The 15,883-nt window shown below is 49.3% G+C and overlaps 1 protein-coding gene across 5 annotated transcripts in view; it reads right to left on the bottom strand.

Annotated features, from left to right (window-relative positions):
- Window positions 1–323: 323 nt before the first annotated feature.
- The window catches only part of MLLT1 (MLLT1 super elongation complex subunit), a 38,681-nt gene continuing 23,121 nt past the window's right edge, over window positions 324–15,883 (bottom strand). For 4 of the 5 annotated variants that reach the window (XM_064734574.1, XM_064734575.1, XM_064734572.1 and 1 more), the window contains 7 exons: window positions 13,439–13,983; window positions 8,728–8,825; window positions 7,750–7,861; window positions 6,256–6,355; window positions 5,993–6,064; window positions 4,658–4,729; window positions 324–4,004 (listed from right to left, as the gene is read on the bottom strand). In XM_064734574.1, the coding sequence (XP_064590644.1) occupies window positions 3,876–4,004; window positions 4,658–4,729; window positions 5,993–6,064; window positions 6,256–6,355; window positions 7,750–7,861; window positions 8,728–8,825; window positions 13,439–13,983 (1,128 nt within the window). In that variant the 3' untranslated portion in view covers window positions 324–3,875. Of the gene's footprint in view, window positions 4,005–4,657; window positions 4,730–5,992; window positions 6,065–6,255; window positions 6,356–7,749; window positions 7,862–8,727; window positions 8,826–13,437; window positions 13,984–15,883 lie in introns of all 5 variants that reach the window. The other variant, XM_064734573.1, reaches the window with a different exon arrangement.

Below are 15,883 nucleotides of genomic sequence, written 5' to 3'. Positions count from 1 at the left end.
TTGCTCAGGCAGGGAGAGCTGAGCTGTGCCCAGGGCACCAAGCACAGGGACGGTGCCACCCTTGACCTGTGCCAGGGCACTGCCCATGCCAGGCTCTGTCCTGCAGGGGGGACCCTCAGATCCCACGGGAGCTGCCCCACACAAACCCTGCTCCAAGGGCAGGGACCCCTCACTGAGCAAAGCTCTGCTGGATTAAGGGACACTGGAGTCACCCCATGTTTAAAATAATTCCCTTTTCCTTGGCTGTTCCTGTGCCATGAGGGGTTTTGGGAAAGCCACACTGCCATCCCTGGAGAAACAACACAACTGAAAAACACTTCCAAGTTTTACTTTTCCATCTTACTTTATTTCACTTTTTCTAGAAAATTCCTCCATAGTTCCACAAATTTAACAAAAAGTTTAAAATTCAGGACAAACAATCCTGTAACGTATTACAAACATGAGTTTTTTTGTGTATTTTTTTTTTCTTTTTAATCTTGCAGTTAGTCTTGGCTCAGCTGCATTTCTTCCAGCTGAGTGAAGAACTTTTCTCCCAACACAACTTTTAAAATCCTCAGGTGCTGAGGTATTTAATACCTCGGCTCTAGGCAGAAATACAATTAAAAATTCTCTAGAAGTTGAAGTACTTACATTTTTCTTTAGGAGTGCAAACTCATCTTGTCAGTTTTTGATGGCTATCAAAGGAAAGCAACACCCACCTGGGTCCTTTGAGCACTGATTCACCTGTGCCAGGTGCACCAGGGGAGTCTCAGCAGGGAGGAGCCTCCTGGGAGCAGAGCTGGCTCCAGCACATCCCCAATGGAAAAGTGGAGCTGGAGCCTCTCTGGGCTCTGCTCCTGGAGAGGCCCCTCCTGGAGGGACGTTTTAACTCTCTCACCATCAAACACGGTCCAAGATGTGACAATGAAACTGTTTCTGGATTGTTGCATCAATGCTCGGCTCCTTCTGATGCTCCCAGGGCACCCCACGATCCCACAGGGGGCAGAGATTGCACTTCCATGGCTGCAGCCGGAGCTCAGGCGGCCTCCCCTGGGCACAAACACCCAGCTGGGCTCTGCTGCCAAGCCAGCCTTCCTCTCCTCTCCTCTCCTCTCCTTTTATTAAACTTTCCTAATGGTCATGTCAGTAATCAAAGCCTCGAGGCTCAGCACACGGCAGAGCCAGGGAAAGGCTCCTGACCCTCCTGGAGGATGGAGGAGCCGAATCCCGAGCCTGCCTCCAACACGATTCCAGCTCGGGCTGCCAGCACTGGCTGTGCCGGCAGCAGCACCACAAGGAACAGGGAAAAGGAACAGAGGCAAAAGGAACAGAGTCCTGCCCACTTTCCTTGGAAAAACCATTATGGCTACAAGTCAATTTGGGATTCTTTTTTTTGTTTTCTTCCTTTTTTAAACAACGCAAGCTACTACACATCCTCGAGGACCTGAAGCAATGCCCACAGCAGCACTGCCCCCTCCTTCCTAGAGTACAATAATCCATCCATGCTCTCAAGAGTGACACAAGAACAAACACTTTATCCACAAAAACCTGTACACGGCATGTTCAGAACAGCGTTCAGCCAGCCTAGAGGGAATCACACAGGGACCTGCAGGGGGACACAAGGTGAGGCCCAAAGTGACCAACCCTGCTCTGCAGCCACCCCTCCTGTGCTCCCCACGCTACCACATACCCCAAAAAACATCAACTCTGTAGAACAACTAAGTACTTGCAAAAACCTTTTAGTAACAAATCAGCATGTGCACACAATGGAGAGGAACTATTGCTGGGGAACAATCCTACCTCGGGTTTTCAGGGGTGGGGGGATTATAAACAGTCTAAAAAAATCCATGTGTAAAATACTTCTTATAAAAACCAAACGAAATCCCTATCAATGCTCAGCAGACTGACCAACAAAGTCACTTCCAGGACAGGACGATGCCATGGCAGGCTCAGAAGAGCCTCCTGCAGGTGTGCCAGGGGCAGGGTGGCACCTCCAGTGCCTTGAGGGCAGCTCTGGAGCTGGGACAGTCTGCGAGCGCTGGCACTGGAGCTGCAGGAGGAGGGGGCAGCACTCAGTGGAGCTGGGGCTCAGCCTGGCCGCCCTCAGTGCCACCAGCCCCACGCCAGGGTGCCAGTGTGGGCACAGCCCCACAGGGACACAGGCTGTGACCAGGGTGGGTGTCCTGCTGCCACCTCCCCCTCTGCTCCCTGGCCTTTCCATCCAGCCCTGGCATCGCCCAGCAAGAAAGAAAAGAGCTGAGATCACTGGCGTGACAGGGTTTGCACCCAGCATGAGCTTGAATTCCATATATATATATATATATACACACACATATATATATATATATACACACACACAACACATGAAAGGTGGTACAAGGACAAAATTAATGGGAATCGGGTCAACATGACCCAACTCAAACAAGCTTATCATCATATTGCCACTTCAGTTGATTAGTTGCAACATTTCCATGATAAAGAAAGGGGGAACCCAAAACAAGGGACAGCAAACCTGGAGGGGTTCAGCCCTCCCTGGGCAGAGCAGAGGGGCTCCCACACTGCCTGTGCCCCATTTGGCAAAGCTTCCAGAGCCCTTGGAAAAACCAGCAATTCCTGGGCAAATACTGAATGTAGGGAGCAGGAGTGTAACCCAGCTTGGAGGGAGGGCTGGGGTTGCCCATGCCCACCTGGACAACACTTGGAGGTCAATCCTAGTTTAACTAGAAATCCAGGGAGGGGCTGCATTAGTGTTTCTGTTTCTGCCTTTTCCTGCACAGGCAGGGGCTGGGAGAGGGAGGAGGGAACAAAGCCAGCTCCACTTTGTGTTTTATTTACATCAGCATCTCCCAGGTGTGTCCAAAGATTTCAGCTCTCCCTTGTTTTGGTTTTCCCCAAGTACAGCCACTACTATAGGGGCCACTGTAAGGAGATTCCTCTTTGAGAACACAGAACAAAACCAATCACATGTTTTGGCAAAGTTATCAAACACTGACAAATGGAAAGACGATGGGTGAGCCCCTTCTGGAGCATGGGATGCCTGGAGGTTGCTGTCCAGCTTCCTTACACTACAAATTGTCCACAAGAGTCAAATCTTATTAAGCGCCTTCCCCTGCCAGAGCCATAAAAAAACAACAGAAAAACACACCCTTAAGATCATAAGACCCAACTAGGCCCTTCTTATACATACAGTACATACATATATATAATATATATATATAAAATATACAGCTTACAGTTTTGGAGTCCTATTACAGTTAAAGCAGACTGAAAGGAGTGGGACTTTGTTTAGGAGCTCAGATCAACAAACAAGACATCTCCAAAGCCCAGCAGGAGACAGAAGGTTCCAGAGGCCTCCTCACTGAGCACAGAGGGTCCTGTCCCCACACCAGAGGGTGATCCCAGCTGGGATGGAGCTGGAATTGAGCCCCTCTCCCCTGCAGCAGAGCAGCAGGAGCCTCCTGTTGTCCCCAGTGTCCCGGCCAGCTCTGACAAAGCCGATGTCACCCCCAGGGCGCGGGGCAGAGCTCCAGGGGAAGGGAACAGCATCCACGCTTCCTCAGAGCTCAGAGATGCCTGCAAAATGTGCTCTTGAAACACAGTTGCTCCAAGGGAAACCGAAAAGGTCGCGCTGTGCAGCCTAAGTGCAGCACGCCCGCTCTGCTGGGGCCTGGCCCACAAAGGCAGGGCTGGGCACAGGCTCAGCAAGGCGGGCGCTGGTTTGAAGCCTACAAGAAAAGTGCAGCTGGCTGAGCATTCCTAGAGCATGGCTGGTCTCTAAGGCAGTGCTTCTTCGGGTGAGGCAGGAGGATAAGAAGGCCTAGTTCCATGGGGTGGTTTCCTGGTACCAGTGGAGGGGATGTTGGGTGAAGAGCAGAGCCAGCTTGCCAGGCCCAGCGTCATGTGGCCACGGCCTCCAGGTAGCTCTGCAGCTTGCGGACGGTCGTCTCATCCAGGGAGAAGAGGTCAAAGTCAAAGGTTGTGTTGGTGACGTTGAAATGCCCGGTTTCCTCAATGAGATTCACGATCTGGAGAAGGGGGATGGATGTGAGTACAGCACAGAGGGTACAGAGCCCAGCCAGGCTTTCCCAAAAAAAGCAAACCAGCTCCCCCTGCCTGCCTGACCAGCTCAGCCTGCAGAGGGATGTGGGCAGGTTTCCTTTTAATCATAAAATAACAGAATATCCTGAGCTGGGAGGGATCCCCAGTGCAGCCCCAGTCCATGCAGAGCAAACCCAACAGCCCCACCCTGAGCAGCCCTGGGAGCTCCTTGGCACCATTCCCTGGGCAGCCTGGGCAGTGCCCAGCAGCCTCGGGGGGCAGAACCTTGCCCTGAGCTCCATGCCAAGGCCTGGCACAGCTGCAGCCCTTGCTGGGCTCCTGTCCCTGCCCCTCCATCTCCCCCCAGGAGGAAGCTGTCAGTCAGCCCAAGCTGTCAGTCAGCCCAGGAGATGCCCCTTTGGGATTGCCACCAGCACGGCAGAGGGAAGATGCCCACACCACACTCCAGTACCGTTTCCAACAAAGCCATTGCATGCACAGCTGATTTTAGTTTTCACTTGGTATTTTTGCTTTCAAAGCAAAGCAGAAGCTGTGTGGAAGGGCCTGGCTGAGCCCCTGGACCCCAGATGCAGGGACACAGGGACACAGGGACACAGGGACACAGGGACAGGGTCTGTACCTGCTGGAGCACGTTGCGCTCCCGTAGTGCCATGAGCCGCCTGTGGAGCTCCACCAGCTCATCCGTGTAGGCCTGAAACACAAACAGGGACACCTGGAGCTGCCAAAGGGACCTCCCCAGAGAGGATCACAAGAATTTGAGGCCATTTCAGATATTCCCAAGTTTTCCCTACTGTTTTACTGCCTCCTCCTCCTTCTCAAGTACTTCTCTTAAATGCAAGTGCTCTGAAGGCCTTTTATTGTTTGTTTATTTAATGACACCCACACCTGTAACCAGCTCCAAGAACTGGGCAGAACCTTTAAGGATCTCAGTGAGGTGAAGTTCACCTTGGTGACCCTCAGTGTGAGCTCTTCATCAGTGGGTTCTCCTAATTAACTCCAAATTACCTGAAAACATCAGTGACCAAAACCCAGCAATCTACTGAGCAATGATCTGCATCTGTGTAAGGAATGTATGTAAGGAAAAATCCTTGGAGTGCACTGTATTCCCAGGTGGTTTTACCTAAACCACAGCAGGAAATGAAGGATTGCTCACAGGCTCAAAATGTTGGTTGTTCTTAGGTAAGAGTGGTTTGGTTTTTTCTTAATTTTAGGGTTTTTTTAGGCAACAGGTCTGTATCAGCAAAACTGATTTACAGACTCAGTGAATCACAGAATGGACACTGCTCTGCCCTCCCTGGAGGCAAGGAAGGAGGGAATTTCATTGAACAAACAAAGGCTCCAACTAAACCTGCAAAGCAGAGCATCAAATAATCTTTAATTTAGAAGACCAAAGCCAGATGAAAGTGCCTTTTAATGAAGTGCCCCAGTGACCAGGCCATTGGTTCAGACAAAGGGCAAACAAACACAACAATTTCAGCATTTTGCCTATGAACACCCCCTGGGGCTCCAGCTATTTAATGTACACAATTTCTGCAGTGTCACTCTCCAAAACCTGTCCTTTCAACATCTGCTTTTTGTTAAACTCAAGCTTTTACCCTGCTGAGACAGAACAATGAACAGGCTGGGCTGATTCAGGTGGTTTTGTGCACAGTGAGGCCCAACCATCCTCTGATTAAATCCTTAATCAGAGAATCCTGGGATGGTTTGGGTTGGAGGGATCTCAAAGCCCATCCAGTGCCACCTCTGCCATGGCAGGGACACCTCCCACTGTCCCTGAGTGCTCCAAGCCCTGCCCAGCCTGGCCTTGGGCACTGCCAGGGATGCAGGGGCAGCCCCACTGCTCTGCCCACCCTCCCAGGGAACAATTCCTGTCGAAATCCCATCTAAATTTCATTTTTTCAGTGGAACCCATTCCCTGTGTCCTGTCCCTCTAGGCCCTCTCCACAGGACACACCTTGTCATATGTTCCCTTCTTCAGGATCTTCTCTGGCTTGTTACAAGACTCTGGGCTTTTCCTTCCAGATGCCTGAGGGGAAAAGAAAACCAACCCAATGAGCTCAGGAAACATGGGGGTGTCACAGCAGAGAGCTGGAAAGGGAGGATCACCTGCCAGCTGAGGACAGGACAGGGAAAATGTGGTGCAAGGAAGGATTTCCAAGGCAGGGCAAACAAACACAACCATTTCAGCACTGGGAAGGGGAAGCAGGGGTTTCACACCTTGTTGTTTGCTGGGGGCAGCTTCTGCCCAGGAGGGGGCTCCCGGCTGGGCGGGCACGAGTCGGCGCTGTTGTCACTGTCACTGTCACTGAGGCTCAGTCTGAAAAACCAACAGCACACATTGAGCAGCAACCTCAGCACCAGCTGAGCCACAAGAGCTCAGTGAAATTCTCTTCTTTAGCACAGATTGCTGCTCTGGCTGGGAGAAAGGGATTCTTGCAATCTCCAGTGAGCCATTTTGCCTCAGGGAGCTTTGGGTGCCACATTACAGGCACCAGTTCAACTCTGGCATTCAAAAGTCCCCCAGAACAACTCAGCACCACTTCATTTCCAACAGCAGCTGTTCAGGAATTCCTCCCAGTGTTACAAAGTACCTGCATGAGAGCCTCACTGATACTTCTATAGGCAAAAAATGCATTTTGTGTTGCTGCTGGTGTAACCTCTAAGATTTCCTATTTATTCTCATTCTCCTTTGGCCCTACAGATATGACAGGTATCCCACCTGTGGTGAACCACACTGGTTATCCCCTAAAGGTTTACAAAAATACCCTTCAAATTATTGTTTCCTTGATGATCACAAGTGCAATAATGGACATTTGTTTGTTTTGGTAACCACCAGCAGCATTTCCAATGTGCAGCTGCTCTCTGGGCCAACATTTGGGTTCAAATATTCACTGAGACTCCAGGTTTGGGCAGTAACAGCATTTCCTGAGGGAAGAAGGTGAAGTTCAACTCTTTCCAGGGTGTGGGGCAGGAAACAGCAGTCACTGAGTGCAGAGAGTGGAGCAGCCAGCACAGGAGGGCAGAGAGAGCCCTGTGAGCCCAGAGCAGCACACTCTGGGGGCCCCACACTCCAGCAGCTCTGCAGAGACCTGAGGGTCACAATGAGGGGGCTCAGTCACTGACCCTGCCAGCCCAGCTCAGCACCTCCCAGAGCCCTCCCCTCTCTGTGCTCTGCAGCCAACCCTGCTGTCACCACTGTCACACACATCTTTTATGGAAAATCCTTCCCTTAGGATTTTTCCTCCTGAGAAGCTGAGAGGCCTCAGGAGCAAAATGTAAACAATGATTATCTGCTGCTGTGGAATGCAACAGGTGCATCTGGGATTGGCTCATGTGGTTGTTTCTAATTAATAACCAATCACAGTCAGCTGGCTCAAACTCTGTCTGAGACAGAACCTTTTGTTATTATTCTTTCCTATTCTATTCTTAGCCAGCCTTCTGATGAAATCCTTTCTTCTACTCTTTTAGTATAGTTTTAATGTAATATATATCATAAAATAATACATCATAGCTTCTGAAACATGGAGTCAGATCCTCATCCAAAATTCCTGGGAACAGCATCACACACCAGCTCTGTGCTGGGTGACCCCACACATCTGCCCTTCCTCCCCTCCCACACAGAGCCCTTTGATTCCTCCCTGAAAATGAGAGCAGCCTAAAATGCAGAGGGTAAAAAGCAACCCAAGAGCCCTGCAGTGGATTTGTTACCACCTGGAATCCCTGCTGACAGGGTTTGTTTTCACTGCTGCCTCCTCTCCCGAGGAGCTGTCGTCATCATCCGACTCCTCGGACTGCAGATCCTCCACCATGGAGCGCAGGGGGCCTGGGCACAGGGACAGCAATTCAGCACCAGGGCACAGCCAGCACAGCAAAAACCTTCACAGCCCCACCCAGCCAAAGCTAAACCCAGCCCCAGCACAGCAAAAACCTTCACAGCCCCACCCAGCCAAACCTAAACCCAGCCCCAGCCCAGCCAAACCCTTCACAGCCCCACCCAGCCAAACCTAAACCCAGCCCCAGCCCAGCCAAACCCTTCACAGCCCCACCCAGCCCAGCCAAACCCAACCCAATCCTGACTCTCTGACACGGGACTGGCAAAGGACACCCTGTGCAGCAGCTAAAGCAGAGCTCACAAACTTTACAGCTCCTCCCCTCCCAAAGGAGAACAAAAGGACATTTTTCATGCCTGTGGGGTTGATTTAAATGTCACTGGAGACAGGAGCAGCGCAGCATTTGCTGCATTTGGAACATTTACTGTGCTGCCAGTTTCCCTCCCTGGGTTATCAGTGGAGGGATCTGAGAAAGGAGCTGTTACACACTGGCAAAATGATGAATGGCACATTTATAATTTTTAATAAAACAGAGATGAGATTGGAGGAGAACTGTTCTGGTGATTCTACAGATCAGGCAGCAGCAAGACATTTATAAAGTGAGGCAGAAACCAAAGCCAAAAGGGAAAGAACCAAATCCAGAGGGATTCCCTACTCATAAATTAGCTGCCAAGAGAAGAAAAATACTTGTTCATGATGTTATAACATTATTGCCTTTTCTTGCTGAAGCATCACAACTCCAACACATGGCTGCATGCAAGAAACTGTATTATTATAGTGCTGGAAAAGCACATTTAATTCTCCTGAGCTTTTTAAGGTTACACAAGGAAGGTTTGAACAAACTGTGCTGGGAACACACCTTGACTGTGGTTCTGAGATGGCTCGAAATCAGAGTCAGAGCTGGAGTCGGAGCTGGAGCTGGAGTTGGAAGGGCTGGACTGGACAGACTTAACCCCCCATAAAAGGGAAACAAAAGAAAAAGAATCTTAATCTTTCTAATCCAGAAAACCAGAGCACAAAGCACTGTGAGGCAGGAGCATCACCCATCACTGAATACAGTTCTTGGGGTTACAGAAAAAAACCCAAAATGTGAGGTGAATAAAAACAACATTTATGGAATCTGGCAGGATATAGCTCAGCAATCCTGGGAGCAACATCAAACCCCTTCACACAAGAGGTTCAAACCCCCCAAATGATGATAAACAGTTAAATTGAAACCCTTGCTTTGAAGTGTGACAGATTAGCAGTACAGAACCCAAACCTACCCAAACCCTCTTAAAAATTGTATTTATTGTACCCACCAAGGTTCCCTTGAACCTCAGAGTGATCACTGACCATGGAGCAGAGTCAAGGAGTGGTTTGGGTTGGAAAGGACCTTAAAGATGATTTAATCCAAATCATCATCCCAGGCTGCTCCCAGCCCTGCCCAGCCTGGCCTTGGGCACTGCCAGGGATCCAGGGGCTGCTCTGGGAAATCCATTCCAGGGATGGATTCCACAATTCCTGATTCCCAATCTCCCACCCAGCCCTGCCCTGTGGCAGTGGGAGCCATTCCCTGGGTCCTGTCCATCCCTTAGAATCAGTTTATTTTTCCTGCAGGCTCCTTCAGGCACGGGAAGGCCACAAAGAGGTGACCCCAACACTTCTCCAATCAATCCCAGTTCTCTACCCCTTTCCTCACAGACATGGAGATGTCCATCCCAGCTAGCTCACATGACTCCAAAATTAATTCTAAATTATTATTATATCCTAAACCCAGTTGTCTCTACAGCAGTTTGAGTGATCCACTGGCTCCAACATAACAGAGATCAACTCAACCCTTGTGACCCAAATTTGTGTGTCAGAACCTGGCAGAAACAACGGGAGCATCCTGTGCAGCAAGAGTGAGTGAAAAGTAAATTAATTACTGCTAACAGCAGCATCCAGGAAGGAATTTTTGGTAAGACTGGGAAATTTTAATCACAAATCTGATACTGGCAGCAATCACCTGCAATATCTTTGAGAACCACCAGAGGGCAGAAGAGGCCACAGCAACTCCCTCTGCCCCCAAGCAGCTCCTAAAATCCCCTAAAATGAGATTTTTGGTACTCAGTTTAAAGATTCTAGTTCTAGTTTAAAGATTCTTCAAGTACTGTAATATCTCGCATTTTTAGAAGTAATTCCCTGGAAATCAGCATTTCAGTTTCACTTTTTCATTCCTAGGAATCCACTTACTACTCCTGATGCTGAAGAATCACACATTGCCACTGATAAATAATTTGACACAGGAAGGGTTAATACCCTAAAAACCTTGAGACAGGCACAGAGAGGCACAATCCCTGCCCTGTTGACACTGTCAACAAAATATTGGCAAGATTTTCATTATTTCACTGTAAGAAGGGGGGAAATGTGTGAAAAATGGTATTAAACCCCTTGGGAAGGGTTCAGGAGCAAAGGAGAATAATTCAACAGTTCCATTATCAGGTCTGTTGGCACATTGAAGCAGATCTGGCTGTTTAGGGAAATTCCAAGATGGAAGTGGAGAGCAGAGAGAACAGAGTGCCCAGAGGAGCCCTGGCAGTGCCCAGGGCCAGGCTGGGCAGGGCTGGGAGCAGCCTGGGCCAGTGGGAGGGGTCCCTGCCATGGCAGGGGTGGCACTGGATTATAGATAAGGTCCCTTCCAATCCAAACCATGGTGGGATTTTATGAATATTTTCAAGCTAACAGAGCACAGCTCTTGCATCTGACCCACAGCTCCAATCCTACATCCCTCATTCCTGATCATCTGCAAGTCTTCCCTTAAAAAATCCCTTAAAATTAACTGAACAGGATCTAAGCAGCAGCTGTTGGAGATAACCAATCTCTCCTTTTGCCATTTAGGCCATCAGCTCTTTGAGAGCAGGATGCAGATGGACACACTCAGTGACTGTCACTGGGATGTGACCGAAGCAAAAAGCAACCCTGCCTCCCATCCCTGCCTCCCCTTTTGTCAGCACCGAGGCAGCCAAGCATGAGGCCAGTTCAGGGAACTGGACTTGGTGGGGGAAGGAAAAAAAAAAATTAAAAAAACCTCAAAAGAATCAAGGCCAAGGAGCTGAAAGAGCAGGAGAAGCTGTGCAGTGTCCCCTCTGAGCAGGGCTGCTCCTCTCTCTGCACACAAAGATGGCAGCTGGGAGGCACCGCGGAGCTGCAGCCCCGAGTGTTGCACAATCCCCGGGCTGCAGCAGCAGCGCTGATTGAAGTTTCCAGCCCTGCTCCACCCCCACTTCAGTGCTGTGGCTCCCACCGGCCCCGCACAGCAGGGCCAGCAGCAACCCTGGGGCAGAAGCAGTGCTGGGGACAGGGACAGAGCCCGGCTGCTGCTGCCAGGGCACTCTGCAGCTGGGCTGGGCTCAGGTGCCACAGGAACCTCTGCCACCGCTCCCTGTCTGTCACACAGAGTGTCCCCAGCACCAGCTGGGCCAGCCAGGACACTGGGCAGGAACTGGGACAGGACAATGGGGCAGCGAGGACACACTGGGGCAGGGGACACTGGGGCGGGACACCAGGCACACACTGGGGCAGGACACACACTGGGGCAGGGCAGGGACACACACTGGGGCAAGGGACACTGGGGCAGGACAGCAGGACACTGGGGCAGGGGACACACACTGGGGCAGGAAAATGGGGCAGAGGACACACACACTGGGGCAGGGGACACACACTGGGGCAGGGCAGGGACACACACTGGGGCAGGGACACACACTGGGGCAGGGGACACACACTGGGGCAGGACAGCAGGACACTGGGGCAGGGACACACACTGGGGCAGGACAGGGACACACACTTGGGACAGGACAGGGACACACGGGGCAGGGCACAATGGGGGCAATGGGGGACACGACACACACTGGGGCAGGGACACACACTGGGGCAGGACAGGGACACACACTGGGGCAGGACACAACTGGGGCAGGGGACACTTGGGGCAGGACAACAGGGCAGGCACACTGGGGCAGGGGACACACACTGGGCAGGCACACCTGGGCAGGACACACACTAGGGCAGGGACACTGGGGACACACACTGGGCAGCAGGACACACTGGGGCAGGGACCACACTGGGGCAGGGACACACTGGCAGACACTGGGCAGGACACAAAATGGGGGAGGGACACACTCGGGCAGGCAGGGGACACACACTGGGGCAGGGCAGGGACACACACTGGGGCAGGACAGGCTGCAGCAGATGCTCAGCCCCACGGTCACAGGCTGTGGTTCCAGGGACAGCCTGGCAGCACCAGCAGCTCCCACTGGCACCAGAGGGGCACCAGAGGGGATGGGGACACCCAGCTGGCACCAGAGGGGATGGGGACACCTCAGGGACAGCAAAGGACACTGAGGGATGTGCACAGTCACAGGTTTGCAGGGAGGGGTGTACATCTGGAACTGAAATGTGGGGCTTGCTGAGCACTTGGGTAAAAGGCTCAAAGGAGAGAGGAGCTGCCTCTTCTTAATGCCTAAGGAGGAAATTTATCCATGTGGGAAGTGAAGTGATAAAATCCCAGAATGGTTTGGGTGGGAAGGGACCTCAAAGCCCATCCAGTGCCAGCCCTGCCATGGCAGGGACACCTCCCACTGTCCCAGGGGCTCCAAGCCCTGCCCACTGCCAGGGATGGGAATTCTCTCAGAGTGGAATTAGCACTGCCCAATAAACTCTTCTACTGAGAGTCCTGCAGGAAAAACCCTTCCTGAAAAAACACATCAGTATTGTTGTATCACAGTGCTGATTAAATCATAATACAAACTGTCCCTAGAAAATTAATCTTAATAAAATAAACCTTTCTTAAAGTGGTCAGGAGGAACCAGTTCCAGAATTCCCATGACATTATCCTGTGAACCCTATTACAAGATATAGGGCTCCTTTATAACAAATATACAAGTGAAAAGTAGCAAGAGTTTGGATTTGTCTGTTCCTTCTTGCATTTTTTTGCCTTCTTTTGGAAAACACTTTTTAGAAAACAGAGGATGAGGAATGTTCTCGGTTGTAAAAAGGAAAAAAAATATTTAGACAGCTTTTAAAAATAGTAGTACAAGAACATAATTTGTTTTATGTTTCACAACACAACTTATTTAGATTTAGTGGCATGTGGTTGCATTTTGAGCTTCAGCCAATGGCACATTTCTTACAGGCCATGACAGGAAGAGGGTCTTTATTTACATTTTAATACTGGGGTTTTTTCATTACCAAAACTGAGATGATTTCCTTCTTTTCTGAAATAAGATCACATTCTAAACCACTGCCATCATGGAAGTGTCTCTGTATCTCTTGTAGCTCTGCAGATGTCACTGCAAGGGATCAATGAGGGACCATAACCTTCAACTCTGACTTTTAGGTAACTGTCTGCAGATAAATCTCAAAAAGTTTGTACAGGAGGAACATTTAATATTGACTGGAGTTTCAAAGAAGAATTTTATTTGAGATGCAACCCAATCTAAGCATTTCCCAATCTGCTGCTCTATCTTCTCTGAGAGATTATTTTTATATCTTTTCCAGGCAGGGATTTTACATCATCCTTCCACACTCTGGTAAAGAATAAATCCCTACTCACCTCTGACTTGAAAGAAGTTTCATCCTCTGAGTTTGACTCCTCCATCTCCACAGGCTTTTTGATCTCCTTGGCCTCGCTCTCTGATTTTACCTTTTCCACTTTGGCATTCATCTTCTCCTTGGTTTGTTTCTTCTCTGGATATGAGGAAGACGAGGTTCTGGGAGATGTCCCCAGGATATTCTTCACCCCTTTGGAGCTACTCTTTTTTTGTTTTTTGGCACTAGGCTTTGGTGACTCCACGTTGGAGGGCCTCTTGCTGGAAGACTTTAACTCCGGCTGTGGCCCCCCCTTTGGAGAGGTGTTCTCCAGTTTGGTCTCCTTCACGGCCAGTTTTGGTTCCTTGAAAGCAGCTTTTGGAGGTGCCTTCTCCTCCTTAGGCAGTTTGTTCTCAGTTGGTTTTCTGGAGGAGTCCTTCAAAGGCTTGTTCTGTTCTCTCTCAAGGTCTTTGGAGGAGTTTTTGCTCTCAGAGTCTTTCCTGGGCCTCTCCCTGTGCTCCTTGGTTACTTTATGTGGCTTGGATGCTTTGCTACTTTCCTTGTTTGCATCCTAAAATTCAGCAACAGAAACATGCAAGCTGGGTATGAAACTGCAGCTCTGCACAGAATGATAAAACACATCCTCATAAATCACATGGCAATGTTTGTTCTGTGCAGAAATCCACCCCCACATGCCCAGGTAAACATCCACATTTCCCTCAAGCTGCTGCACACACACTGACAATGAGCATTTCAATATTTAGGAAAGGATAAAACATGTTCTGCTCCTTTCCAGGCTCTATCAGAGGTCTAGAAACATCCACAGGTGTTTAATTCAGGTAAATGTCCACATTTCCCTCAAGCTGCTGCACACACACACTGGCAGTGAGCATTTCAATATTTAGGAAAGGATAAAACATGTTCTGCTCCTTTCCTTTCCTCTGTCAAAGGTCTAGAAACATCTACAAGTGTTTAATTCAGGTTTAGCTCAGGTAAATGCCCACATTTCCCTCAAGCTGCTGCACACACACTGACAATGAGCATTTCAACATTTAGTAAAGATGAAACATGTTCTGCTCCTTTCCAGGCTCTGTCTAGAAACATCTACAGATGTTTAATTCAGGTTTAGCTCAGGTAAATGTCCACATTTCCCTCAAGCTGCTGCACACACACTGGCAGTGAGCATTTCAATATTTAGGAAAGATGAAACATGTTCTGCTCCTTTCCTTTCCTCTGTCAAAGGTCTAGAAACATCTACAGATGTTTAATTCAGATTTAGCCCAGGTAAACACTCACATTTCCCTCAAGCTGCTGCACACACACACTGGCAGTGAGCATTTCAACATTTAGTAAAGATGAAACATGTTCTGCTCCTTTCCAGGCTCTGTCTAGAAACATCTACAGGTGTTTAATTCAGGTTTAGCTCAGGTAAACACATTTCCCTCAAGCTGCTGCACACACACACTGGCAGTGAGCATTTCAACATTTAGGAAGGATAAAACATGTTCTGCTCCTTTCCAGGCTCTATCAGAGGTCTAGAAACATCCACAGGTGTTTAATTCAGGTAAATGTCCACATTTCCCTCAAGCTGCTGCACACACACACTGGCAGTGAGCATTTCAACATTTAGGAAAGGATAAAACATGTTCTGCTCCTTTCCTTTCCTCTGTCAAAGGTCTAGAAACATCTACAGGTGTTTAATTCAGGTTTAGCCCAGGTAAACATTCATATTTCCCTCAAGCTGCTGCACACACACACACTGGCAGTGGCCATTTCAATATTTAGGAAAGGGTGAAACATGTTCTGCTCCTTTCCAGGCTCTGTCTAGAAACATCTACAGGTGTTTAATTCAGGTTTAGCCCAGGTAAACACTCACATTTCCCTCAAGCTGCTGCACACACACACTGCCAGTGAGCATTTCAACATTTAGGAAAGGATAAAACATGTTCTGCTCCTTTCCTTTCCTCTGTCAAAGGTCTAGAAACATCTACAGGTGTTTAATTCAGGTAAATGTCCACATTTCCCTCAAGCTGCTGCACACACACACTGGCAGTGAGCATTTCAACATTTAGGAAAGGATAAAACATGTTCTGCTCCTTTCCAGGCTCTATCAGAGGTCTAGAAACATCTACAGGTGTTTAATTCAGGTTTAACCTGAATGCAAACACAGATGCCCCTCTCAGGGCACCCTGGAGGAAGGGAAGCAGGGGAATGTTGTCTCTTTAGCAACTGGCAATTTTCACCAGAGTTCATCTCAGAGCCCTTTATTTCTCTGCTGTGTTTTCCAGTGCTTAATTCCTGACCAAAATTAAATCAGCCACTAACAGGTAAGTCATCTTCACTGTGTTTCATAACATCAGAAGGCATAACTGAAGTGCCAGAGTGTTCAGAGCCCTGAAGAACATGGCTATCAGAATTGAATTACACTGGGAAATGAATTGTTGTTAATACCTGTGACTGTTCAGGCTGAC

The sequence above is a fragment of the Zonotrichia leucophrys genome, chromosome 28 (genome assembly GCF_028769735.1).
Source record: "Zonotrichia leucophrys gambelii isolate GWCS_2022_RI chromosome 28, RI_Zleu_2.0, whole genome shotgun sequence".
NCBI classification, from domain to species: Eukaryota; Metazoa; Chordata; class Aves; order Passeriformes; family Passerellidae; genus Zonotrichia; species Zonotrichia leucophrys.
The sequence above is the reverse complement of the archived record's forward strand: the minus strand, read 5'-3'. Positions and strand labels throughout refer to the sequence as shown.